Source organism: Ochotona curzoniae, unplaced genomic scaffold, assembly GCF_017591425.1.
Source record: "Ochotona curzoniae isolate NIBS_2020 unplaced genomic scaffold, NIBS_Ocur_1.0 scaffold_1852, whole genome shotgun sequence".
NCBI lineage: Eukaryota > Metazoa > Chordata > Mammalia > Lagomorpha > Ochotonidae > Ochotona > Ochotona curzoniae.
In genome coordinates this window covers 13,690,904-13,718,330 of record NW_024467087.1, presented here as the reverse complement: position 1 = coordinate 13,718,330, position 27,427 = coordinate 13,690,904, and the positions used below count along the sequence as shown (strand labels likewise).

Here is a 27,427-nt window from a genome sequence, read left to right as displayed (position 1 = left end):
AAAATTGTGTTGTTCTCAAAAGTTTATAGAATTTCATCAAAACTTGGGGGCTTGGAGTTTTATTTTTCTTTAAGCTCATTTATAAAGCAACTTCCAAAATGCCAGCAATGCAGAAAATTTTAGGACCAAAACTACAGTATATAAAATTTGATAGTTTTATACATTCTCATAAGTGAATATCTATTTAGTAGAAAAGATAAAATTTATCTAAGCTGATGTAAAACAAATCATGCTCTCTTTATTGTGTCATAATAGTGATGTTAATAAGTAGCTGAGTAGTGTGGAGACTTGTCACCTATCTTGCAGAACGAGTTACAATTTCATTTGGTTGCAAAAGAATCTCCCAAGTATTAGTAGTGTGAATTTATCTCAGGTCTGTGGGATACCTCCATTTTTTGCCATCCAGGTGTTGACACTGGGACAGGGAAATACATGTCACGTATCCCAGGGGCTAGTGCCTGTGCTGAAGTACTCAACAGAACTGCAACCTCAAGCTGAAGTTAAAGACAGCGGAGAACAGCTGTCCTAGTTCTTTTCAACAGATCAAATGATTCCCAATGCCCCGCTGCTTGTCTGACCCCACCAGTAGTCCAAACTTGTACTAAGACTTCCTCTGTGATCAATAGAGAAGGTTGTCCATTTGAAGGGGAAATGCCTCATTTGGAATCAATCCTCTTTCATGAGAACTGACTTCTGCTACATTGTACCTGATTATTCAAAGAACGGTGCAAGGAGCAGGAGCCATTGGCATTGGAAAAAAAAAATGGCACTAGCATAAAAGGTTACACTGCAATGGTTTTACGTACTTCTCTCCAATATGTTATAACCATCTGCATGCCCCTCTCTCTGTGATTTCCAACGTGTCATTTGCATACCTTTAAGTCCCCAGGTACCAGGTTTCTCAGCTGAAGATGACAAAAACGGCTCAGTTGTAGACACTCAGTTTAGGAGACAAGAGTCTTGAGCCATGAAAATGTAATTAACAGTTTACCTAGTTTTCAGTGTAAATGCTGAGAAAGTCACTAAAAGATGAACTCTTGTTGCTCACACTATTTAAGAGTAATGAGTTATCAGGGTGAAGAAGTAACTATTTCTTTCACACACAAAACAGTCGCACAATTTGGCTGCATTATATCAGGTCCGATTTGCAGATACAACATACACACATACATGTTCAGGGATTGCTTAGGTTCTAAACAGAGAGCGTATTAATTTGAATTCACTGTCATGTTTTTCAACAACATATACTTCTTCACTAGTAACATTTTAGTTGAAGTCAAACACCACATATACAGGAAAATACTACAGGAAAATACCCAGGAAAATACTACAAAACCTAACACAGCACAATACAACAATGAAGAAAATGGTGCTGTTTGTATTTGTCACATCCTAAATCAACCCAATAAATGATCATGTAAACAAAACCATAACGTAACACTTCAAAACAGATAACATTTCTTCACCAGGAATGTGTAGTAAGCATACAGTTCACTGTGGAAATTCACTTAGCATAAAAGTTACTGAAACAAATCACTAAGAATACTAGAACAAGTTACAAAAATTCTATGATCATGTTCTACCCGACAATTCAAATGAGACAAATGATAGTTACTAGTTTTCTACTCATGTTTTGTTTTTAATACCCAATTGATTTTGTAACGCTTTCTTTTTGTTTGAACTGGTTGGTAGCGATGTTTGCTTAATGTATGGACTGCACCATGCTTACAGTTGTATTGGTAGAAGAGGACACATGAGAATAGATATAGACAGGCCAGATGGAGGTTCTCAGGGAGAGATTCCGATACTCCATAACTCTGCTGTTCAGAATTTCAACTGAAATGGAGAAAACAAACAACAACAAAAAGAGTGAGAAACATTCATGGGTTATTGAACAAGGAGGCAGGAGTCTGTGATCCTTGCTCCAGTTTTGTGAGTGAACTTAAAGCAAAATACTTCCTATTCTGAATCCCACACCTGACATTTATATAAATGGGACCATTGAGAATGATCCCTGAGTACCATTTGGCTGTGATAATCCATGGCAAGTCCCAATTGAGAACTGTTGTTGTAAACTGCCCCAAATTAACACTGTTCTATGCATCATCTACATATGGCCAAAATTCGTTACTTACATTCAACTCCTTCAACAGGCATATATTAAGAAAATGTTACATTTTGCAATATACAAATATAAAATAAATTTTCTTTCTATCCGAATGACTTAAAACTCGGTAGGAAAAACCCAAGTGTGCAGTATTTATAGGCCTGCACAAAATTGTACTACTGACCTTCAGAGAAACTATCAATGCCAGTTACGTCACTTTAGTGATTATGTTCTGTCAAACATGTCTGCATTTTTTTTAAGTGTGATCAAGCAAAGAAGAATCGATTTTCCCAAACATGCTCTGTTGGAAAGTTACCTGTATTTACCAACTATTTTTTACCTTGATGTGAAACAGCCCATTTGATTGGTTAGGTGTCAGACAAATTTACATTCTCACATTTGGTACTGTTTTCAAGTTGCCACTTATCTAAATGACACCCCTGAAAATTGTTACAATGTCTACATCTGTTAATCAGTCCACAAGTACTCTCCAAGGAGTCTTTTGAAAACACTCCTTACTATCCACAGAAGTTGGTTACCTATTGTGTTGTTAACTATTGGCTCTGTCCAAAACAGTTAGTGTTCTAGGCCTGTGTGTCCCTAGCAGGACAAAGGGGTTAGTGGCAGTGTAGGGAGTTAAGTGTCTCCTTCGATTAAATAACACACGTTGAGTGTGAGAATTCAAATGTGCAGTGATTAACACATGCAATTCAGAGTCAGCACCCTTGTTTAATTAATGCCTAGAATGAAGAGAACTGCAAGTCCTAAGTTGGCTTCAAAAGTCATGCTTTCTGAGTTGAGTGATGGCTCAGGTTAGTCTGTGGCTCTGTGCGTTCTTGGCCATGTGAAAAGGAGATGAAAAGTAAAGGGGTGGGGAAAGCAGCAGCAATCACATTTTAAAAGCCACAATTTCAATGACAACAAGTCTCCCTGAGATGCATGGGAAGCGACACAATGCAGCACATTATGGAAGCAGTGTTTTCTCCAGCATTACAGGAGGAGCACATTTGTTACTGCCTTTCCGAGAATCATCTTAGTCCAACTCCGACAAAATTGCTTTATTTACTTCAATTAAGAAGTGAAGTCTATAAACGTGTTAAAGAGCTAAAACTGAAAAGTGATCTGTGCCTTTGGTTAACAAATCGTAACCTTATAGTAACAGGAAACTTCAGTATCACTAAGTTCTCTGGCAAAACACAATACCAGCTATCACTTCTAAGCTTAAACAACAGATATTCACTCTCATACTTCAAGTTAGACAATTTAGAATATCTAAGTAAAGATCTATTTCATAAGCAACAGTTATCAGTGAAAGTATTGACCCAAACTTGTAAGAAATGCAATTGTGTAAATAAGAGATATAACCTATGAATATTATTTATATTAATACTTAAAGAAACTTACTGTTCTACTGGTAACTTCTACATCTGTGAAACAAACATGCTGCTATTCAGTTCATCTATTGATAATTGGGGCATCTACAGTAGTAAAAAAGATTTTAGATTAACATAGTTTCTTACGAGAATTCTGTTTTGTTCACTGCCTGGACATGGTAATCAATAACCATACTATTTTTCACAAAAATAATTTGGACATTATTAGTAATTTCAACTGATAATTTCATTTTGCAAAGCACAGATTAGAACATAGGTTGCTCCTCCAATGAATTAGAGCCTTGTGTGTTTCATGGTTTTCACAGCTATAATTTAAGCTGAAATGGAACATGTAGTCAGCACAGTTAGCACTTCAATGAGGCAAAAACATAGGCCATCACATTAGATAATAATTTATGCTATGTTTCTCCATAAAATCTCAAGACTCCCCCAAAATTTCTAAGTTGCCCTGTGGCTCTGCCTGGGAATCATAAAGCAAATGAATATCCAAGCAACACAAGCATATCTAATATCTGCGTGAGGAGACATTTTTGATAAAATCACTTGTACTGATAAGGATAGCTGTGCAGTGGAAAGAAATGTGGTATCTTTCCTTCCAGCAGCCCTGAATGGACATGTAATGATTGCACTAAGTCAAAAATCAAACACAGCAACCAAAATAGCAATACAACAAAATGGATCTTCCTCTTGACCAATGAGGAAGCATTCCAGAAACATTTAGTACAGCATACACATTTGAGGATTGGTGAGAAAGCAATAATCGGATATAGGCTCTCAAGAGTGTCTGGCCATCAAAACAAAAACGAGTAAAGCTGTTGATGAACCTGGAAATGAACAGCAAAGCACATACAAGTACTCCAAAATACACACAAAAGCCAGAACTTCTAAATGTGATCACTGCTTAGCAAACATACAATACAGACCAATCTCACCAATCCTGAAAGCATGTACTGTGCCCTACCAACACAATGTCATAGATTCCAACAGGTGAAATAAATGAGCAAACCTGATTGCCTGTAGGTGCTGCAGCGAAGGGAACGGTGGTGGCAGGTGCTGGTGCTGCAGACACAGTGGTAGGTGTAGCACTGTGCATCATGGGCACTTTCAGTAGGAAACCATGGAAGCAACACATGGAAGAGTGGAGCATTTATGTAACCATGACATATACGATGGAATGGGGCATGGTAGGCATCACAGCAGCAAGCCATATGATATCGTCATGATGGGTACACCAGGGTGCGACATGCAGTCACAGTGCAAAGCAACACAGCATGGAAGGGGGAAATTTAAAAAGAGAAAAGGGGAAATCCAATTATAGTTACCATTAAGGAAAACGGAACCAATCTCACCATTTAGTAAATTTTTGAGCAAAATCACAACGTTGTTGACTCAAAAGGCCACATTTTCAGCAGAGGCTACCATGAGTACATATGGACACCTCCCCCAATTTTATGTTATTAGGGCTATCTAGTTGAGGTTAAACAAATTTCACATTCACCAAGAGTATATGTTGTGAACTGCTGTTTGGGTTCATTGTCTTATGCACATGAGTGCAGCCACTAAATTTGCAGGTGCAGAGGGACAGTTATACATGTACACTTACCGAATCTGCATGCAAACAATGGTAATCCATTTGGTTGGTATGTGGTAGGGGAGCAGATATGAAGAACACAGAGGCCTATGTGTGTAGGTTTTTAAGTATGTCTCTGGCAAGCTCCTAGGAAACTTTGGCTGTTTGCCAAGCAGGTTCATGGAGGACTTCATAGTAAATCTTGCCTTCACAGCAAACACTACAACTACAATGGCTAGCAGCTGCAAAATCTCTTTCAGGATGTTTTGTCTTCGCCTCTTCTAGTTTCCATCTCATTTTGAAAGCTTTTTGGATGCTCCTCTAATTTCTAGCTCGTTTTGGAAAGTAAACCAGGGAATTAACGTGTGAGTGGCAAGCATGCATGTATAATAATTTGTCATGTCTGTATCAATCGAATTCAGATTTTAGGAGTCTACAGAGAAAGTAAATGGCTGGAGAGAGGAAAATTGACATATGCCTTGTCATAGGAACCCCAAAGTTCATTCCATTCACATGATGATTCTCAGAGACTCCGGCATTCTCCCTTCTACTCTTTTTTTTTTTTAAGAATTATTTATTTTTATTGGAAAGGCGGATATACACAGAGGGGAGGAGAGACAGAGAGGAAGATCTTCCATCCGATGATTCACTCCCCAAGTGAGCGCAACGGCCACTGCTGCGCCGATGTGAAGCCAGGAGCCAGGAGCTCTTCTGGGTCTCCCAAGCAGGTGCAGGGTCTCAAGGCTTTGGGACATCCTTGACTGCTTTCCCAGGCCACAAGCAGGGAAGCGGGGTCACCGGGATTGGAACCGGCACCCATATGGGATCCTGGCACGTGCAAGGCAAGGACTTTAACCACTACACTTTCGCGCTGGGCCCTTCCTTCTACTCTTAAAATTTTTTTTTAAATTATTTTCCATAGGGTCCCAGCACGATAGCCTAGAAGCCAAATCATTTCCTTGCCTCTGCAGGAATCCAATATGGGTGCTGGTCCGTATCCTGGCTGCTCCACATTCCATCCAGCTCCCTGCCTGGGAAAGCAGTCGAGGACGGTCCAAAGCCTTGGGACCCTGCACCCGTGTGGGAGACCTGCAAGAAGCGCCTGACTTCAGATCGCCTCATCTCTGGCCATTGCGGCCACTTGGAGAGTGAACGAGTGGATGGAACATCTTTCTCTCTTTCTCTCCTTTTCTCTGTAAATCTGCCTTTCCAATAAAAATAAATAAAATCGTAAAAAAATTATTTTGCATGATACACTTCGGTAGGTATAGGGAGTCCCCCTTGTCCCTCCCCCCACCATTCTCCCTTCCACTCTTCTCCAGTGACTCGTCTGTCCCTTACTGTCTCGCACACCAGTTCTGAAAGCACTCATGGTTTCCCTTTGGGAGCACAGCGACCGAGCAGAAACAGCACCACTAAAGCATGCAGCTTGCATTCCTAAGCAAGCTCTAAGCGGAAAACGACAGAGGAGCAACCCGGAGAAAACAGTCACAAAATGTAAAGGCAGACACACACACATTTTTTTTTTTTTTTTTTTTTTTTTTTTTTTACCACTAGGAGAAGGTTGTTTCCTTAATCAGATGCATATCATGTCCTTGTTAGCATCAGGGGAATTTCACTAATTCCTACAAGGGTCAGCCGATGGCTCTGTGAAACAGGCTTCTAATGCTGAGGGTTCAGGTTTTGTGGCATTAATGAGGGCTGCTCCTAGGTGTTGGTATTCTGACTTTTGGTTTTTATCTCAATATAGCCTGCGAATGCTTTATGAGCTCTGTTATCTATTCAGGTGTGCAGTGGGATGGAGCCCTAATGTAGTACAAACTCTCAAAAAGCTCAGGAGGAGGCAGATTGGGTGAGCCGGTGAGGAGGGCTCATTGCTCCCTGCTTCTGTCTGTTCCTTGTGTCCCTAAGGACTATAGGAGCTTTCCTACCTACTTAGTAAAGGACAAAATGGCTTAGAGACAGCGACCATGCTGTATTGGGGGCTAAGCTAGGATCTGCGTGTAACTGGCTGCTAAGAATCACACACTCGCGCAAGAGTCCATGTGAAATGAACGCATTGGGCCTAAATGTTGTGTAGTTGATGCTTCATCCTACAACACAACAGAAATTCATTACAGAATACTTCAGAATACACTAGTTTTGCTCCAGTTAGCCTTTTTCAACATATGAGTATCGAATGGTATGGATTACATGGATTATGGAGAGAAGAACTGTTGGTACTTCAGAAACTAAAGAAAGAAACTGCTCAGTCTGGCATTGAAAAGAAACATAAAAAATATTTCTGGTGCAAGTTTTAGGGTACAAATAAGTTACAAATGTCAGGGTTAGTATTTGGCCACAGTGGCAACCAACTAGGACTTGAGAAAGTAGGATTATTTTGATTTCACAAACAGAAGCAAAAGAAAGTGCCAAATTAAATGTTAAATACCCAGAAAGTGTCCAGCTACCTCATTCAATCACTCTTTTTTTTTTTTTCATAGTCAGAACAGAAGAAACAATTTTTCAGGTAAAAAGAAATTAAGAATTTTTGTACAAAACCTACCAATATTTGAAGTGGGTGCCATGCACAGTATTGGCCCTGTACACCATGCAGAAAAGCGTGGAAAGTAAAGAAAAGAGATAATTCATTATTACAGCTTTACTGAGAGAGAGATAAATTTTAAATAGAAAGATAATTTTTTGACAATATCAAGTAATGCGTATATACAAACCCAGTAATCACCAGGCTTACAAACACAGATTAGCTTTAAGATCACAAATGTAGATATTGAAAGTTAATTCTTAGGTACAAAAAAATTGAAAGTTAATTCTTAGGTACAAAAAATTGAAAGTTAATTCTTAGGTACAAAAAAAAACTTTAATTTTTCTTTAAAGGAATTATTTCACTTAAGTCAACAATTTATTTTGAACATAAATATGTTAAATAGTTATCACAAAAAATAATATTACTTTCAAAGACTGCTATGGGATCCACCACCTGGAGTTCATATTCCTGTTTGGAGCATTGATGTATCACACTGCCTCCTCTCCCTCAGTGCATCTGAGGACTTGAGTATGAACATAGCCGTAACAATGGTTTGTTTCCATGAAAAAGGGAGCTCTCACCTAGACAGATTTCTGGTTTTGCTCATGATACAGGGAAAGAGGTTTCCTTCTGATATTTTGTCTTATCATAGGGCAAAAAGTGCAAGTTTTAAACAAAGTTAGTATGGAATTTAAAAAATCTAGATTGAATATCATCAACTTTACCATGTTCATTCACCTTGCCTGCACTTCCTGGGAAAGCTGGAAGTAGCTGAAGTGGGGTAATCTCATATGGAGGCAAATTATCACATTTTTTTGAGGAAACAACAGATGTCAGAAATAAAGCCTGCACTAATTCATATGGTTTTCACTTTTACTCTGTAGAAATTATGGTTTTTTTTTTTTCTCTCGTAATTGCAGGAAAAACCTAATCTGTTATCCATTAATGGTAACTTTTAAAGACTGATATAAAATGTACAAAGAATTATATTTCCCCCTTCAGAAACTATTATATAAATGCATAAAAGCTGTATAATGATTGTTTGCTATTTATCTGAGAGGTACAGAGGGAGTCAGTGGGAAGAAAGATACACCACGTGCTGATCCACTTCCAAATGCCTGAACCCGGGAGCCAGAAACAGACAGCAGGTGCCATGGCTTCAGTGACTGTGGCTGTGTCCTAGGATCTGCATTTTCTGAAGCTGGTGTCAGGAACGGGATCTGAATTTTTAAGCCAGCTACGCTGATATGGAATGTGGTCACATCTCATCTACTAGACTGGATGCTCACTCCTGGAGCTGTGGCTTAAATGATGTCATGAAGAACTACGACAATGTGGACTTGAATGTGTAAAGACTGGGTGTGTTTTTGGTTTTGGTGAATTTCTTCCACTTCATTAACTGATTAATTCACTAATTAACTAATGGGTTTTTTTTTTCAAACCCAGGTATACAATACTAAGTGTTCAGTGTGTTTATATAGTTAATGATGCATTCTGAATTAATTTTTAAAGTTTGTGTTATTTTCACTTACTCATTTACAAAGTGGAGCTTTTTAGAATTCTGACAATCCACCCATCCCAATGGTTAATATTTTTAATTTTTTTCTAACAGTTTCCATGCACACATGGCATTTTTTTTTTACCAAATTCTGATTTAAAGTTTTCTATCACCTTGATATAAAATTGTTACACTATTAAACACAGTTGGATGTAAGACGTAATAATATATGTTGCAAAGCATCAGAAAATAAATATTTCTGTATTTTTACGTTGTTAGGGTTTTATGCTATGTTATATTCAAGAGCTGGAGGCAACATAACTGTTTTACAATACACTGTGCTATACCATAACTGTAACGTACTGTAGCTACTTTGGGTATATTAAGGATATGTGGGATATAGATTTTTTTCAATGTTGAAAGGAAGTTATTAATTTTATTATGCCACAGCTCATGTCTGTGGGAATTATACCTAAGAGTTAAGAAATTAGTTTGTGACTGAATCAAGCAAATCAACTATAAGAAGGAAAAAATAAGAACTGCTAAAAAGAGAAATGTGACTACTTTCTCCCAATTTGATTTCAAATCATTAACTTTCAGGAATCACAGAAGAACAGGTTGTTCCAGATACTGGCAGATCAAGCATGCTTGCCTTGTTTTATTTCTGATCGAAACACATGTCGACAGTTCTCCTAGCTAAACGCTTTAGAAGCTGCTATGCACTGTACACATTTACAACACCATGAACTCGACCAGGCCAAGAGCCTGTTCTTACCTGCAGGGATAAATGCCGGCTGCGGGAGCTGCAGGTTACCCATAGCCTGCTGGCAGTGGAAAACACTGGGATTAAACATTGGAGTGGCACCATTGGTCTTCTCAATTCCCATTCTCTTTGGTATCAGTTGAACTGCACCAGGCTGAAGGGCCTGTCGGGGGAGCAATGCATTAATCACTAGTAGCACAAAAAGGAAAACCACATAAATAAAAAGCATTGCAACAAGCAGCTGTAGATGCCACAGCCTGAGAAGATATTCACCAATCGGCGGCCCCAAAGCAAGGAAACCAACCGGGAAGACGAGCAGTTCACAGGAGGAGTTGTTCATCCTAAACACAAAATTCAACTATGGGCTGGGAGTGGGTGAAAGGTTGCCAGCGTCACAGATTGAAACATTTCTAAGGCACATGGTAACATAAAACAGTTACAGCAAATAGCAATTACAAATGGACAGCATAGGGATGTTCACCGTTAAGCCTTAAAAATGAGATTGGCAAAAGCAAAAAAAAAAAAAATGTAGCATGAAAAAACTTTTTGGCCCATTATAATTCCAGTATGGATCTATGAGCTCACAGTATGCTAGGTTATAAAGCCTAAAACACATGCTGGAAGATCACAAACTCGAGCCCCAGAAACCAAAATTCAGCTTATGCACAGACTTCAAGTTCAGGTCCTGCAAGTTCTAATTAAAATGTAAGTGAATGCCAACAAAGCACTTCTCTCCCACTGCCTCTCTCACCCGAGTATCAGTGAGCAAAATGTATTCCGTTTTTATCTATAGAGGTTTTCCTGGCATTTCAACGAGTGTTGTTTTCTTTGTTAAGACTTTATAAAGTTTAATTCTAAAACCTATTATCCTTTTAAAACTCTTCGGTCCATGTTTCCTTGGGGGGAAAAAAAAAAAGATTGTTCTTACAATTCTCAAATATGCCCGAATCACTTTTATTAGAGAAGTTTCATATTACTTTACATTCCTTTATATTTGAGAGGCAGAGAGACCAACAGAGCTTCTAGCTGCTGGTTCATTCCCCAAAGGTCCACAACCACCAGGTCCACAATCCGAAGCCAGGATACCAGGATACCAGCAGCTGGCACTGAGCTACTGAGCTCCCACTGATGCCTGCCAGAATGTGCACGCGTGGGAAGCTGGAGTTAGAGACCAGCAGAGGGACTCAAAACCCAGGCACTTAGATGCACCATGCAAGTGTCTTAGCTCGTCTGTTATCTGCTAGGCCAAACACTATTTCTACTTTACCTTTTCTTTTACCCCAACACATTGCACATTGCTTAAAATACATGTCCCAACAAGAACAATGAGGTATCTCCAAACCCTTACGGAGATGGGAAAACTTGTGTTCACTAAAGCAATTTTCCTGGTCCAAAAAAAATGGTTCCTGCCATGACATCCTTATTCATGTGAATGATGAAGATCTAAAGGTGCCAAGGTTTTCTTTGGGGAACTTTGCTCTCAGTATACATAGTGTGGCAGGTAAACATTTCATTTCTCCTAAATAAACAAAAGCAGGCTTAAATGGGTAAGGTTAAAATTAACTGCATAGCTTTAAGAGACATGCAGTCTTCAGATGTATCTGAAAGGACTAGATGGCAAAGAAAATGGAAAACGTGATTTAGCATTTCAAATGCCTTTGTCACCATGAAGGCAGGACACTGCTTCCCTAATTATTTAAAGAGTTTCCTTTGGTATAAGTAGAGGATGTTCATTTCCCCAGCAAGTTAATGCCTGATATGATAGTCAGAGCCAACGTGTTATAGCCCAGTAAACCAGACTTTGGAGCAGGGCTCTGAGAACCATTCAACTGATAAATGCTGGCAAGGTCACACTGGTTGCTACTGAGGGTCTGTCCTGGCAGGTGAGTGTACAGTTCTGATTGGGATAAGCTTGCACTATTATCAAACATTGCTGTGATCCGTACCAGCTGGGGCCTCAACAACCTCATCTAAAACTCATTAATTTGCCAAAAAAAAAAAAAAGTGAAACAAAATCAAACCCTGAATGAAGTAAATATCAGCTCTCTAAATCCTTAAAAAAAAAAAAATACACACAAGGCCTGGCTTGGTAGCCTAGCAGCTAAAGTCCTCACCTTACACATACATATGAGTGCCGGTTCTAATCCTGGTGGCCCTGCTTCCCATCCAGCTTCCTGTCTGTGGCCTGGGAAAGCAGTCGAGGACGGCCCAAAGCCTTGGGACCCTGTACCCACTTGGGAGACCTGGAGGAGGCTCCAGGCTCCTGGCTTCAGATCAGCTCAACTCTGACCATTTTGGCCACTTGTGGAGTGAATAATAGGATGGAAGACCTTTCTCTCTGTCTCTCCTCCTCTCTGTATATCTGACTTTTAATAAAATTTTTTAAAAAATAAATCTTTAATAAAAAAATATACAAAAGTTGAGTTCATTGAAGTCAATCTCAGCTGTGTACATGAACATGGAAAAACAAAATGTTTTTTTATGAAGTATTTTCACTTTGAATCCTTACATGCATAAGAACCTTAAACCTTTTCACCAAGCCCTCATCTACTTAAGACTTACCTCCAATTCCTGTGGGCTACTTTCATCTTACCACTAAGACCTGCTCCAGCTAGTGACTCGGAAAGGAACTTTATCAACGTTCACAGTATCAATTGGATGTTCGCTGGTTGAGGCTACTTGGAAAACCAGGGGAAATCCAATTGGAAGATGAACTTATTTTGGTACAAGTTTGAAATCCTTGCATAGTTCCTTCTTAATATGCATTTTCCATGAATTTTTAAAAGATTCTTCATATAATATTTAGCTGTCTAAATGGAAATCTACATATGTATTTAACCAAGCATACTCAAATAATCAGAAATGAGCAGACATATAGTAAGCCCTATGCCTGGGTCTGGATATAAGTTTATACAGCACAAATAAGCTACTGCTTGCGCATCTCCTGTGCATGAAGATATTCATTTCTAAGGGAGTAACTGCACTCAATTCTTAATAAGCCCATTCTGCTTCTAAACTCTACAGAGCCAACCTAAGTCATTAAAACATTGAAGGTTTTAACCCTGCAAGCAACAGTCTAGATTCCTTATTCTTTTCATAGATTAAAATTCTCCCAATTCAAATAGATTTACTAAAAAAAAAAAAAAAAAAAAAAAAGTGGAGTGTTTTTTTTTCTTTTTCTTTTTTTTTTTTTTTAACATGCACTAACAAAAAGTATGTTGTCCAGATCAAGGGAAAGGCTAAATTCTACCTCAGGGCTCTGATCCTCACAAAGCAAAAGACAGTCATAGACTGTCCAAAAGACAGTCATAGAGATCACACAGACTGTCCAAAAAATACTCCTGTGCCCTGGAAACCATAATCTACAAGCAAAAGTTGGGGAAATTTTGATGTGCTTTGCTTAGATAAAAGAATCTCACATGGGCTAGCCATTGGCTTGTTTGGTGAAGTTCCATTTGCAACCAGGTAGATGTCAACCCAACATGTGGGAATCCTCCTGAATTGGAATGTTTGAAAACAAAGGAATGCCTCTTGTGAGGAGGCAAGGGTTCCGTCACGGAGTGTGAACTGTGAGCGTGCTTGAAGCAATTCAGTTCACACTGCATTGCCTGGCTCCAGGGTCAGGCATGGTGCTTTATTTTTTATTTTGTTTTGCTTTGGTGTGCTGTTTGTTCATTTGTTTGTTTTTCACAGCCAGGGAACAGGTTTCCCTAGAGTTTGTCCCTTATTGAAACTGGCACACATAAGTTACCTAAGGAAAAGTCCAGGTAGAAAAAGACATGTAGAGCGAGCAGCACATTGAAGGCCTTGACAGTTGTGACAAACTTCAAGTAATCATCCCTTGTACTTCTCAAGGTTATCACACCATAGGGCTACTCCAAGAGTTTCCCCATTTTTGTCCTGTCAGTGTTAGAAAGCAGAGCTGACCCACTGCGGTGATTGAGAAAACAAGGCCTCTGGTCCCTAGCGGGCGGAATTCCACTTTAGCCTCTGTGTCACCTGCTACCCTTCCTCTCCCCTCTGTTAATAGCATGCAGCCAGATACAAAAGGCAACATCAACCACACAGGGAGACTCCAATCTATTTCAGATGCCATCTTACTCAAGTGTTTTGTTTTGGAAACAAATTAAGGATGGCAGGAGTAAAGTGCCCCGACAGTGGTTTGCAAAGTGAAGGCAACTTCCCGTCTCTCTAGGGTAGTTAGACTACGGAAAATACTCAACAATAATTTACTGCTATAAATCATGGGCTTTGCCCTGCCTCTGAAAATGGAAGAAAGAGCCCAGTACGTTAAATTAATTAACAAAGCTTTTAAATAATTATCTTCAGAAAAATCTTAGCAAACAGAGAACAATAAGGTTGTCTGTTTTCTAGCTCCTAAGCTTGACTGTTCCTATTAAGGTTCATTCACGAGCAGCCAACATTACAGTCACAGGCTATGAGACAAATTGGGGGATATATTAGTCATTTAGTCATTTAGCAGAGACGGGCCACAAGTTCAGCCTGCTCTTACCATGGCACTTGCAGCTGAGTGGTTCATGTGGTGATGAGCTGCCTTGAGCTTGGCCTGCAGATGCGCAGGAGGATGAAAATACTTGCATTTCTCCCGGGAGCATCGACCTTTGATATAATCCATGCAGACCGTCACAGTGTTATCGCCCACTTCGATCATGGAAGCATCCGTAGGGTGAGCGTAGCGGCAATCATTCTCCCCACGGGTGCAATTTCCACGCTGAAATTCCCGGCAAACCTAAAAGAAGAGAGAAAACCAAACGCATGCACACACACACACACGTGTCGTAGTGATGACTGGAAGGTGATGGGTTATTTATTTTGCCACTGGATATAGAAAGTAATCCTCAACGTTGTACCGTTTGTTTAGGAAGCAGCTAAAAAGATGAGGGAGAATCCCAAGTCCACTCACCAGGAGATACACATCTTCCTAGCAAGCAACTTCCATCCTTCCCAAAAGGAAGCAGTCTGTTTTCACTCCATTGAAATGAAACTGCTTAGAAATATATTGGAAACCAAGTTTAACCCTCCAGTTAATACAAGTATAACTGTTTGTTTGTTTCTGTAAGATGTGAGTCTTCACTGCTCTGCTGTTACTACTTCAATGCTCAGCAGTGTGCTGCTAGTTTTTCACATACTGAGTTACACGTAAAATCAGACTCGGTTACAACTGATAGACCTGCAACGAAGTTCATGGGAATGTGAATTATGGCAAAACTACACCTGGATGCAAAATTTTTATGCAGTAAAATAGCATTTGTCTTTGAAGTCTTTTAAGTACCTTTCTTTGAATTTGGTGAATCTCTTTAAGCGTATATGGGGTTGCCAGTGGTGTCAACTTTGTGAGAAACTATTTTTTTTTTAACATACAAAGAATGGAAAATAGGACTTTAAGAAATCTAAAAGCTGTATGAAATTTCTTAGGCATTAAGTGATTTACTTTCTAGTAAAGCATTCTTTGTATTTTAGTGCTTTATAGAGGTAAAATTTTGCCTGCAAGTTAATCCACATAAATTGAAAAGTTCAACGATTTTAAAGGATGTGGTACATCTTTCCTAAAATGTTGACACAGCCTTACACACTTTTCTGTTTCATGGTTATAGTAAGTAGATTCATTAGTAAATACAGGTACACTAATCCTATTTTGATAAGTTGGAGCCTGGGTACAAGGAGTGTTCATACTCAGATTCCCTGCATCACAGACCACTGTGTGACTGCATACATATAAAATGTTATTTGACCTATTACACAACTGAATCAGGGCATAATGTGGTATAACTGCAATAGTAGAATGCTTAATATTTTTCTGGGGTTATATTCTGTATGCCAAAAGGCTAGTGAGCCCCCATTTGAAATACATTATGCTATGAGAATACTGTTTATATATAAGGCACATAACTAGTTTACAGGTATTCATATATTTCTTTGCAAATACCTCCAGTTTGTCTGACCGCATCGGTTTTGGACCAACAGTTCCAGGCAATGCATAAGGCGGGTTTCCAGAGATCAAAACAGGAGCATTTGGTACAAGTTCGGCAGGAACCAGGCTCATCCCATGATGAGGTATGTAAGGATTGAAAGCCATGGCAGGATTAGGTGCAAGTGGCGGATTCATTGGAAAAGAAGTCTGTAGGTTTAAAAGAGGGGAAATAAAAAGGGTGTTACAGGCAACAGATTCATTTTATTACACAAGGAGACATTAATTCAGAACTATCAGACTTAGGAGTCATACAGAAATTTATCATTGTTCCTTCTGATTTTTGGTAATATTTATTCTCACTTGGAATTGCTTTAAACTAACAAATCTCTAACAGTGAATTTATTGAAAGCTGATTAAATGAGTTAGCCAAATTAAACTTCATTGTTAGAATCTGTTCCAAGTGCATTTTCTCCTTTTCTACCAACAACGCATGTCTTGAACGACAATGAACCAATCTGTGCTCTCTTCCCACAGGTTTGGCTTTTGCAGGAGATTCTGGAAAGCCTCTATTTTCTACCATCTTCTTCCCCATCAATACTACGGAGCTCAAAGGCTGCCTGTCCTACCACAATGCCCCACCATTTATTGCTAAGCATTGATTTTGCTTCTTTTCTTGGCCTGGCTGACAACAAATGTCTGTCAGGAACTGTGGAAGAAAGAGGTAACTTAGAAAAAGTGGATGCTTTAACAACTTCTTGCCATCTACCTAAAATGCGATTGGCATGGGCATTCTTTTAATATCATTTTTTTTTTCAACTAGAGGTCTGGTTTCACAGATTGATCTGCCTTGCATAGTTTGTCTTTATCTAGGGGGCAGATGATGTTCGGAGTTCAAAACAAGGCCCTACACAAGCTACAGCGATCTCTGTTAGGAAGAAGTAAATATGAAGTACACACACTAAGCTTTAATTTGTAAAGGAAAGTCTTAAAAATGCAAAGGATCAGTACTGGCTTTCTATTTTCGAATGCCCTGGATTTCAAGAGTTTGTTATGTGAATTGCTGTTATTACTGGCAACCACATAATCTAGCACTTGATTGTGTTGTTCTCCCCTGTGTGCCAAACAGGGGCATTTTTCTTTCCCAAGGTGATGATCATTTCTTTGCAGGTTTTCTTGTCTCCCCCCATAGCACCCAATAGTTAGTGAACAACAGCTTGATAGATTGAAAAAAAAAAAAACCCATGATCAATTTTAAAATAAATTTTTTACCAGTTTACAGAACAAATCACCAATCATGACTCAATGTATTATATTGAAGAGTATAGCACTTGTCCATCCTGACTCTGTAAGGTGGTAGAGCTGCTTCCCTGGGTACTCCCAACTGCCTGGACTCAAGAACTGGCAAGGCTCAAAAGGGTGAGTGCAGCAGGACATGAGAGCAAGAGACAAGGGAAGGAGTAGCCATCAGGTGACAACAAAGATGAAAATAGCAGAAAGGCTTTAAGGCTAAAGGGCCGACCTTGCCAAACAGGGATTGTGACCTGTTGCCTCCTCTTAGGTCTGTTATATGCTTCAAGTATATGAGCAAAGGCTGTGAATTAATTATCAATCTATATTTAAAAATGTGAAGGGCTTGTTGACAGGTTTAGACGGCTTAAGGCTTACCAACAAACTGTACTATCTTTAGGTACTAAAATTTAGTGCTGTCCATTTAGAACCATTTCCTCTTCAGGTATACATCTCATTCTATAACACTGGTTACTGAGAAGAAAACGAATTCTTCATTCGCAGACTCAGAGCAGAGACAGGAAGTCCTGAGCTCCTTATTCATTTGCAAAGGGAAATTTCAGTTTTTCTCAACCACCACCTCTGCCCCAGGGTAACCACTACATTTCACTAATTTGAACATGCAAGCCTTAGTTTAGAATAATAGCCCGGGGCTAAATAAAGCACCTTCCAAGTTCACAGGTTCAACTTTTATAAGCGACTTAATCCTATGTCTACTTATTTCTTTGATGTCAATAGAGCTACAATGAACTTACGTGTCAGTTCATTTTTTTATTTTTTAAAGCAAAAAGCTCGAATATGTTAAATACATGTCAGATATTTAAATTAAAACCTAAGTAATTTATTAATACTTCCAAAATATGAAGAGCTTTTTACTCCCAGAACCAGAGGTATGGATTTCCATATTCCTGATTCTTGGGAGATTCTAATTCTTGGGAGAGATAATAGATTTTATGATTAAGAAGATCTAATAGTTATTATTTACCTCTTATGATTCCAGAAGGATTATTCCCATTAGCAGAAATTCTCATGAGTTCCCAGTGACTTGCACAGTGCCTAGGAACTATCGGACCCTCAGGAAATTTCTGTTAATATTTCATGCAATATCACCACAACACTGAGCCTTACTCCTTTTTTTTTTAAGTGTGGAACTTTTTTGAGAATAAGATGTAAACTGTGGGCCCCGTCCACAGGAAAACTCATGCGTGCACAAAACCCCGCACATATATACTAAAAGTGCCAAGACTTCCTCCGCCCCTTCTATCCATCTCTGGTATAAGATTACGGGCTGATTAGGAACTAAATGTTCTAGAGTTAGGATCTGCACACTAGGCCTGGAAGACCAAATCTAGCCTGCCCTTGGTTTTTTATGACCAGTGACCTGAGTATCATTTTTACAGTTTTAAATGGTAGAGGAAAAAAAAAAAAAAACAGACTGGCATTGTGACATAGCTGGTAAAGCCACTATCTGTGATGCCAGCATCGCATATGAGCACTGGTTTGTATCCTGGCTGTTTCACTTCTGGCCAGCTCCCTGTTGATGCACTTGGGAAAGCAGTGGAGGACCTGCCCATCATTTTAGTTTCCATTGGACTTCATAGGAAACTCACCGGCTCATGCTCGTTTCACAATTTTTGTTTGGTCACCTCCATATCCTTTTAGTGATGTTCTGCTGGGATTGAAATAGCCAGAAAACCAAGTGCTAGAGGACCATATCATCTCCGAATTGGTTAATTGTCCCCTCAATAATCAAGAGGTAATTTTACAGATGCAAACTGATCGTGGTGTTTGTGTACTAATTATACTGGTTAATGAATTAGTCATTGTTGCCCCAGAGTGAGCTAGAAAAAAATAAGCTTGAGAGGCAGGAGTGAATAACTGTCCTCCTGGCTTTCTGAGCTTGCTAATCACAGATGTCTCCAAGTAGTACTGCAGAGCAGTAAAGGCAAGCAAGTGGGCAAGAGAGCCTGGAATTATCCTGGTATAACAGGTATGAGTAGTAACATTGCAGAGAGCACAAATCATGGTTCAGATCTTCTTGTGTTTGGTGGGAGAAGCTGCAACAGTTGGCCAAGCATCAGAATGGAGTACTCAAATACCAATCAATCAGTGTAACATCAAATTACTAGAGAGAAGAATCTGGAAAGACAGCAAAATGCCTTCTTCTTTAGGCAGGATATTTGAGAGCCCATAAGCAAAGCAAATCTGCCTTTTTCCCAGAGGAATAAAAACTGACCTGAAAATTACCTGTTAGCCATCATTCTACAATAATAAGAATTAAATTAAATTTAGTATTGCAGTAGGAAATACATACTATTTTTAATGTTGATTGATTGATTTGAAAGGCAGAGTAACACAGAGCGTGATTTTCCCTCTGCTGGTTCACTAACTCAACAGCTCACTGGCTGAAGCTCAGCTGATCTGAAGCCAAGAATAAGAAGGTTCTTCTGGGTCTCCCGCATGGGTGCAGGGCCCAAGCACCTGGACCATTCCCCACTGCCTTCCGAGGCCGTAAGTGGGAGCTGGATGGGAATTGGAGCAACTGGATTTAAACCAGTGACCACATGGGATGCCAGCACCCCAGGCTTTGGCTTTACCCAATCCTGCACAATGCCAGGCCTCAGCACTAATTTTAATAAAGTTTGTGACATGAACAGTATGGTGATATCTCACAAAAGTATGCATGACTGCAGGCTATTGAGGTTGTATACATGAAGTGTGTCAGTCATATCTTAATGCGGTGTTTACTAAAATCAAACTTTTATCTCACTTTAACAAAGGGCATGAAAGAAAGTGTGATTCTTTTTAAATGGCAGGTGCTGAGCTGAGCAAGGAAACCTGGACATTTTTAAAAAAAAACCCAAGTCCAGGATAGAATGGTGTTAAGAGTTAAAATTATCAAGGATTTCACAAATAGCTACCCTGCCACCAAAACAGCAACCAAACCATCTTACTATGGGCTAGATAACAAATTCCTATGAGGTAAAAACTGCTTCTTGCCTGTGGTTTTAGGTGCTCTTTACAATTTAAAAGCCTAGCACAGATGCTATGTTCAAGGAATACTTACTGAATTGAATGAAAAGAAAACTCCAAACTATTGGTTAAACTTTGGTTTGCCAAATAGAAAAATCCAATTTAAAGTCCCAGTGCAAAAGAAAAAAGAGAAGCTTGAAAAGCAGAAGCAGAGAAATTGAAGAAATTTATTAGTCTTGCTCCTAAAGAGGACATTAGGCGGATAGCACTTACAAGCTGTCTTTTGATAAAGATGTAAAATACATCTAACAGTATGAAAGTACATCTAACAGTATGAAAAGCCCTGGGTATTTTATAAAAATATACATATATGCATATCATATAGGTAGGATGCATACATGTCTTTAAATGGAGAGTCTAAATTACTAGCAGCAGAACATACCCGGTAAAGAGTTGTCAAAAATGATACCGTCAATCAAAATACATAACTTCTTATTATATATAGTATGTGGTTGCAGTAGACTAATGAATTCTTATGTGGCTGATAGCCACAGCATCGATCCTTAAAGGTTATTAAAACAAATTAGGGGAGTGCTGGCATCCCATATGTGCACTGATTTGTGTGGCTGCTCCACTTCTGACCCAGTTCCTACAAATGGCCTGGGAAAGCAGTGGAGGATGGCCCACATATCTGGGTCTCTAAGTTCCTGGCTTCAGATCAGCTCATCTCCAGCCACTGTGACCGTTTGAAAAAAAAAGAACCAGCAGATGTAGGATCTCCTTCTCTTTCTGTATTTTTCTCCCTCTTTCTCTGTAACTCTGCCTTTCAGATAAATAGATCTTAAAAAAAAAACAATCAAAAAAGTAAATCAAGAATATTTGAGTGCTCTTTTACTCTTCTCAGGTGGTGAAGCAACCCCAGGCTTCTCTAGGACGTGCCCTGGGGCTACGGAGCCATCTCGAGCAGCACAAAGGAATGACTTGATTTAAGAAAAAATAATCACCCTTTCTAAATGAGATTGTCAAACATTAGCTTTGTGGTTGCTATTTTGTTTATCTTCTGCCAGAAAAAAAAAAAAAAAGGTTCTCATAGAGCCTTCCAAATGCGCAGCCTTTGTCTTACGAACAGTTTCGAGGAAGCTGTCCGTCTATAGTTTAGAATATGATCATGACCGTGAAGCTGACAAGCATACATGGTCTCATTAGTAACAGGCTCCAAGAAAACTGAGCTAACCAGCCCCAGAGGTGAAGAACACAAACTGCACCAAGAGATTTCATTTCATTCATCTCATGGGAATAGATAAAGGAAGATAAGGGAAAATGTTGAGATTTGCTACTATCAAAAACCCTGACCCTATAAAAGCTAGCGAGTACCAGTGCCTTCTATTTGGCCACAAAAGGATAGCATATCTATTTAACTTAAAAACAAAATAAAACAAAACAACAACAACAAAAAACAGACTCCATATCACATATAAACCAAGTTGGGGCAAGCAGCAAACCTACTGCTAGAAGATTCCTTTTGCTTTGCTATAAAATGACCTTTAAGCTATCAGAACACTGGAAAAGGGTGAGGACTTTTAGAAAAAACAACCTTGCCATTATATAAACATATTTTTTTAAAGATATGACTATGGTCCCTCTCTCACGGTCTCAGATAAAGATCCTAGAAATGAGAGGCCTTGGACCTTCATGAGCCTCAGGGGAAGTTCACCTGTGGGGAAAGTGCATTTTGAACAAATGGAAAAAAAAAAAGAAAAAGAAAAAAACGAAGGAGAGAAAGCATGAAAGAAAGGTCGACTGAGTGGTTAGCCCAGCGATTGGGATGTCCCATATCAGATGGAAATATCTGGGTTTTATATTCAGGCTCTTGACTGCAGCCTGCAGCTTCTGGCTCACAGAGACCCCAAGGCAGACAAAGTAATGGCTTAAGTGCTTGGGCTCCTGTCATCTTCGTTAGAGAACCACATTGGCTTTTCCAGCTTCTGCATTCAGTTTCCTCAGAATCTTGACCATGGGACTTATTTGGGGAGTAAGCCAGTGAGCTTTCTCTCCCCTGAAATAAACAAACAAACAAACAAACAAAACTACGATTTAAATGCTATATGTAAAAAAGTAAAATCCATGGGCCTACCATGGTAGCCTAGCAGCTAAAGTCCTTGCCTTGAACATGCCGGGATCCCACATGGGCGCTGGTTTGTATCCCAGCGGCCCCACTTCCCATCCAGCTCCCTGGCCTGGGAAAGCAGTTGAGGACGGCCCAAGCAAGGCTTTGAGACCCTGCATCCACATGGAAGACCAGGAAGAGGCCCCGGGTTCCTGGCTTCGGATTGGCTCAGCTCCAGCCACTGTGGCCACTTGGGTGGGTGGTGAATCATCAGATGGAAGATCTTCCTCTCTTCTTTCTGTGTATTTGACTTTCCAATGAAAATAAATGTCCTTTTAAAAATTAAAACCTTACCTAATCTTTGGAAAACTGCAGTAAACTCCAGTAGAATTTTGGGCTCATAGCATGGCTGTAGACTGTAATGTGACTTGTTTAACTTTTGTCAATGTGGAAAGTCCCATGACAATGACAGTCATAACTGTGCTAAGAGTCTAGTCATCTACTTCCATGATAATGTGTATTTTGCCAAAATCACTTGACAAAAACATTTAGTGTCACCACGTGCAGTTAAAAGGACTAAATGCCTTCACTTACCATTACACACACAAATCAAAAGAAGGTCTGCTCCCAAACTTCGGTGAAAATCTACTACCATTTTTATACTAATCAAGACGGTCATAATGTGAATACAGACATAAAGGCTGTCTACACTGCGCCTCCGACATACCCAGCCCGTGTTACTCACAGTCATTTTTAACAACAGAGCCATGCCATAAGTTACTCTCTATGTACAGTTGAACTACTTTCAGGAAGGTGATTATGTGAACCAAAAAACTGTGATTCTGATATAAATGTGCAAAATGTATGATAAAGGAAGGATTTTATATTCTTATTCTCAGCTACTAAATCATTTTGCTAACTGTTTTTTTAAAAATGAAGGAATGGGCAGGCACTGTTTACACAGCATGTTAAAATGCTGTTTGGGGAGCCAGCACAATGGCTCACTTGGCTCATCTTCCCCTTGCATGTGTCAGGATCCATATGGGTGCCACATCATGTCCCAGCTGCTCCACTTCCCTTCCAGCTTCCTGCCTGTGGCCTGGGAAAGCAGTAGATAATAGCCCAAAGCCTTGAACCCTGTGCCCGCGTGGGAGACCCGGAGGAAGTGCCTGCCTCCTGGCTTTGGCTCAGTTCAGCTGTGGCCATTGTGGCCATTTGGGGAGTGAAAAAGCAGATGGAAGATCTTTGTCTCTTCTTCTCTCTGTGAATCTGTCTTTCCAGTAAAATTAAATAAATATTTTTTTAAAAAATGATAAGGATGTTGTTTCTGATGCCCAAAATCCCTCTGAGTGCCAGCTGAAGTCCTGGCTTTTTGGCTTCTGATGAAGCTCCCTGCTGTGCACAAGGGGAATCAATGGAAGATGGCCCAGTTCCAACTGTTGCAGTCATTTGGGAAGTGAGCAAGCAGAGGAAAAATCTCTCTCACTGTGCCATTCAGATAAATAAACGAATCTTTAAAAAAACAAAAGCAAATTTTAAAAAATGGGTTACTAGCCTAGTAGTTCCACATCATGTTCCACATCCAAGTGGATGTGATGGCTCAGATTCTCAGATTCCTCCCACTCACGTGACTGACACGGACTGTGGGCCAGCTCCTAACTTCAGCATGGTCCCCGGTTCAGTCCAGGACATCACAGATATTGTTGGAGTGACCCTGTCGGTGGGAGCAGTCTCAGTCCCCCTGCCTCTCAATATCATTTTAAAAAACAGCAAGTATGTTTCAATTCTATTTTTACTTCAATCCATTCAAGTCCAAGGTTCCAAAGATTAACCGAATAACTCACAGCTGTTGTTTCATTAAAGAAGAAGACCATCAGAAACACTGGAGTCTAAAATTAATATTATTCATTAACTACTATTAATCTTCCATTTTCCTATCTACTTGAAACTCTTGTTTTGTTCTCTTTTTCCCCCCTTTTTGGTTCTGAAGTGTTACATCACCTTCATTCCTTACTATTTACTGTCAGATAAACATATCAGCATGTTTATGTATCATATTAGTGACAAACATAATGAAATGATGTAGAAAGGTGTGCTGGGGTTCAGACAGACATAGGATGATTCAAGTTGGGATTCAGGAAATCCCTGAAGTGGAACCCTATTGCCTTCATAGTGTGGTGTTCCATAACTTGAGCACAGGAAAGCAGACCATGAAAAGCATGCTGCAGCACCAGAGGGCGTGGCACACCCCACTGAAACCCCGAATGTGCTGACACCCTCTGCAGACATCACCAGGTGAATACACGCAACAGGATTAAATTCGCCTGTGTGTCCGGAGCTGCTTCCATGTGAAAGCACCACATTCAAGGAGGAAAGCTAAAGGAATTTCCCAGATGTGGTCTAGATATGCAAAATGTGTATAAGTAAATATTTTAACAGCCTTATAGCATTGCATATACTTGATGCATACATACACCACGGCTGGGAGTGAAAAACCTTCCTCATAAGGAAATTCTCTGGTTGTGAAAGAGAAAATTTTCAACTGCAGCTTTGTCACAGAGTAATGCAGTGAGCCTACCTTTCCTACTGTTCCTCTACAGTACTCACGCTTGCCTCCTAATTATGCTGAAGGACAGTCTTAAACCTCTAGCTTTTTGCCATGAACATCACAAAGGAAACCTCCCTTAAGCTCCAATGAACAATCCCAGGGAGTCACACCCTTTGTTTCACTTGCTAAGCTTCTATAATAAAGGCAGCAAAAAAGCTTTCAGAGATGCAATTTTACACTAGCAAATGTCGGCCGAGACCTATCAAAGGCAGTGAACCAACTTACCTGCTACCCCAAGCATTCCACCAAAATTGACTAGGTGTGGCTTTTATTCATTGTTCAGTCACACTGAATAGAATCTGTTCTCTACACTGCCATCCCATTTAGGTTGACATTCACTTTATCTAAGGCTTATCATACGCAAACCATATTCAGTTTTTCAAAGATAGATGTGCTCTTCTGGTATCCTAGGAACAGTCAAAGTATGCTTTGTGAAGGTCTGAAGTTCAAGTCATTGACACAGATATGTAACCACAGGAGGCACTTTCTAAAGTTCATGGAAAATGACATTAAAAGGGTATGCAAATTTTCCATGAAGTTTCTGAAGGCCCTGCACACAAATACAAGGATTGGGAATTTTTTAAACAAAAGCTGGAGTATTTTAAGGACAGGCATCTGATTCTTGGCGGTGGTAAGGTGATTTCAAGGGACAGAGAGATGCTCATGAGAGAGCAGGCACCAGGGGAACGAAACATAATTATACATAAGTTCTGCAATAATGTGAGAATTCATATTGAAGAATTTTTTTCCCAAGTCACACTGGTAAATGTAACTGTAAATATCTCAGTCTAGCTCAGTTGCAGCACATTTACAAAGCAGCTTTGCAGACCACTGAATAGGAGTATATCAGCTATCTCCGGGCTAGATATTTTGTATAGATTAAAACTGCACAAATTCATCTTTTATCAGTTTATCACATCACAAAAACTGTCGTTAAATGATCTATGAGACAGAAAAACACCTTCCAATTGTTCCCTGTGGGCTTTGAAGTAATGCCTTGTACTGTGACAGGCTAGAAAATAAACTGTGTCCCTGTGAGTCATATCAGTTATCCTCAGCAATCTGCAATCACCCTCCATGAAGAAAACAAAAAAAAAAAAATCTATTCTATTATAGTAAGCATGAGGGAAATCAAATTAGAAAGCACAGATGCTGAAAAAATCAACTTCTCAGGGGATTCTAAAAAAGTCACTCCCTGTTCTCCAAGGTGAGTCAGCAGGACCAACATTGCAGGAAGGGCTAAGACTAGAAATGAGGAAGCTGTAGCAGGGACTGAAGAGGAGGTGCACAGGTGACTTCGCATGACTTTACCTTTGGTCAGCTTTCCCATTCTCTGAAGCAGGGCATTGAGCTAGGCCCCTAAACGCTGTCCCTTAACTTATGCATGCCCCAGTGCTACAGCATACCTTGGGATAAGGTAGCTGATAAGCAATTTTGGTTCCTATTCCTTACTCAGTCTGAAGTTGGGACCTTCTGTGACAGTGGTAAAAATAATGATGGTGAGCTAAAAGCTCCTTTGCTGTAGCAAACTCTACCCAACATCTTCCTGTTCACCAACCCCAGCCTCTAGCAATTACCTCTCCACTCTGCAGTTAGAAGTTCAGCTTTTTAAATGATTAAGCACAAAGGTTAGAGAATGCACTATTTATCTGTCCCTGTCTGGCTTATCTCACCTCAAGTAATGTCACCACAACTGCATCTATGTCATCTCCTTTCGGGATGTACACGTATATCAACACATCCGGTTGTAGATCTTAGACATACAAGGAGTAATTAAAACATTTCAATGAAAAATGGAATCCAAAAATGTTTACTTTGCTGTCAAACGCTTCTAAAATGCCTGCATAATTTTCCAAAACATCTTCAAGATATCCCCTGTATTATTTGTCAATTATGGCTCAATGAAGCAGAAAAGATGAAAGTTCTTTTTGTTCCCCATCTACTCAGTCTCTGGGGTTCTGTTCATACTGTTCTCGATGGCTAGAAGGCATTCTTTTCTCTTTTCCCTTAGAAACAAGGAGGGAGTTCAGCTATGTTACTGTGTCAAAGTCCAGGGAAGAGTTCGAACACGAAGCTTAGCCATGAGAATAAAGTTTTATTGGGGGTGAAGGAGAAGTTTTGAAGAGTTCACTGATGACTTCCAACATAATAAATGAAACAGCACTGAGTTTCAAGGTAATACTTCCTGGCAAACTAACAGTATAGGATTTGAAATTTATTATACTTAAATCTAGATATTACAGAGGATGAATAATATGGTACAAAACTTCAGCGACTCATAAATGCCCTTTTGTTTTTATATGCTCTAATGGTGTACTAATTAAAGGGTATCATATCAACACAGATCATTTTGAATTCTGAAAATTAATTTTATGATAGGCTCTGCTGAGAGCCAATTACCTTACTCTTCTTTTAAAACATTTATTTATTTTTATGGGAAAGTCAGATACACAGAGAGGAGGAGAGACAGAGAGGAAGATGTTTCGTCTGCTGATTCACTCCCCAAGTGAGCACAACGGCCAGAGTTGAGCCAATCCAAAACCAGGAGCCAGGACCTTCTTCTACATCTTCCACGCAGGTATAGGGTTCCAAAGGTTAGGGCCATCCTCAACTGCTTTCCCAGTCCACAAGCAAGGAGCTGGATGGGAAAGGGGGTGGCCA

At 39.7% G+C, this 27,427-nt stretch overlaps 1 protein-coding gene across 3 annotated transcripts in view; it reads right to left on the bottom strand.

Moving 5' to 3' along the window:
* Positions 1-1,364: 1,364 nt before the first annotated feature.
* Positions 1,365-27,427, bottom strand: part of MBNL3 (muscleblind like splicing regulator 3) — a 63,109-nt gene continuing 37,046 nt past the window's right edge. For 2 of the 3 annotated variants that reach the window (XM_040999442.1, XM_040999444.1), the window contains exons 3-8: positions 15,807-15,998; positions 14,373-14,609; positions 9,872-10,022; positions 7,617-7,652; positions 4,508-4,602; positions 1,365-1,836 (exon numbers count right to left, since the gene is read on the bottom strand). In XM_040999442.1, the coding sequence (XP_040855376.1) occupies positions 1,825-1,836; positions 4,508-4,602; positions 7,617-7,652; positions 9,872-10,022; positions 14,373-14,609; positions 15,807-15,998 (723 nt within the window). In that variant the 3' untranslated portion in view covers positions 1,365-1,824. The remainder of the gene's footprint in view (positions 1,837-4,507; positions 4,603-7,616; positions 7,653-9,871; positions 10,023-14,372; positions 14,610-15,806; positions 15,999-27,427) is intronic. The other variant, XM_040999443.1, reaches the window with a different exon arrangement.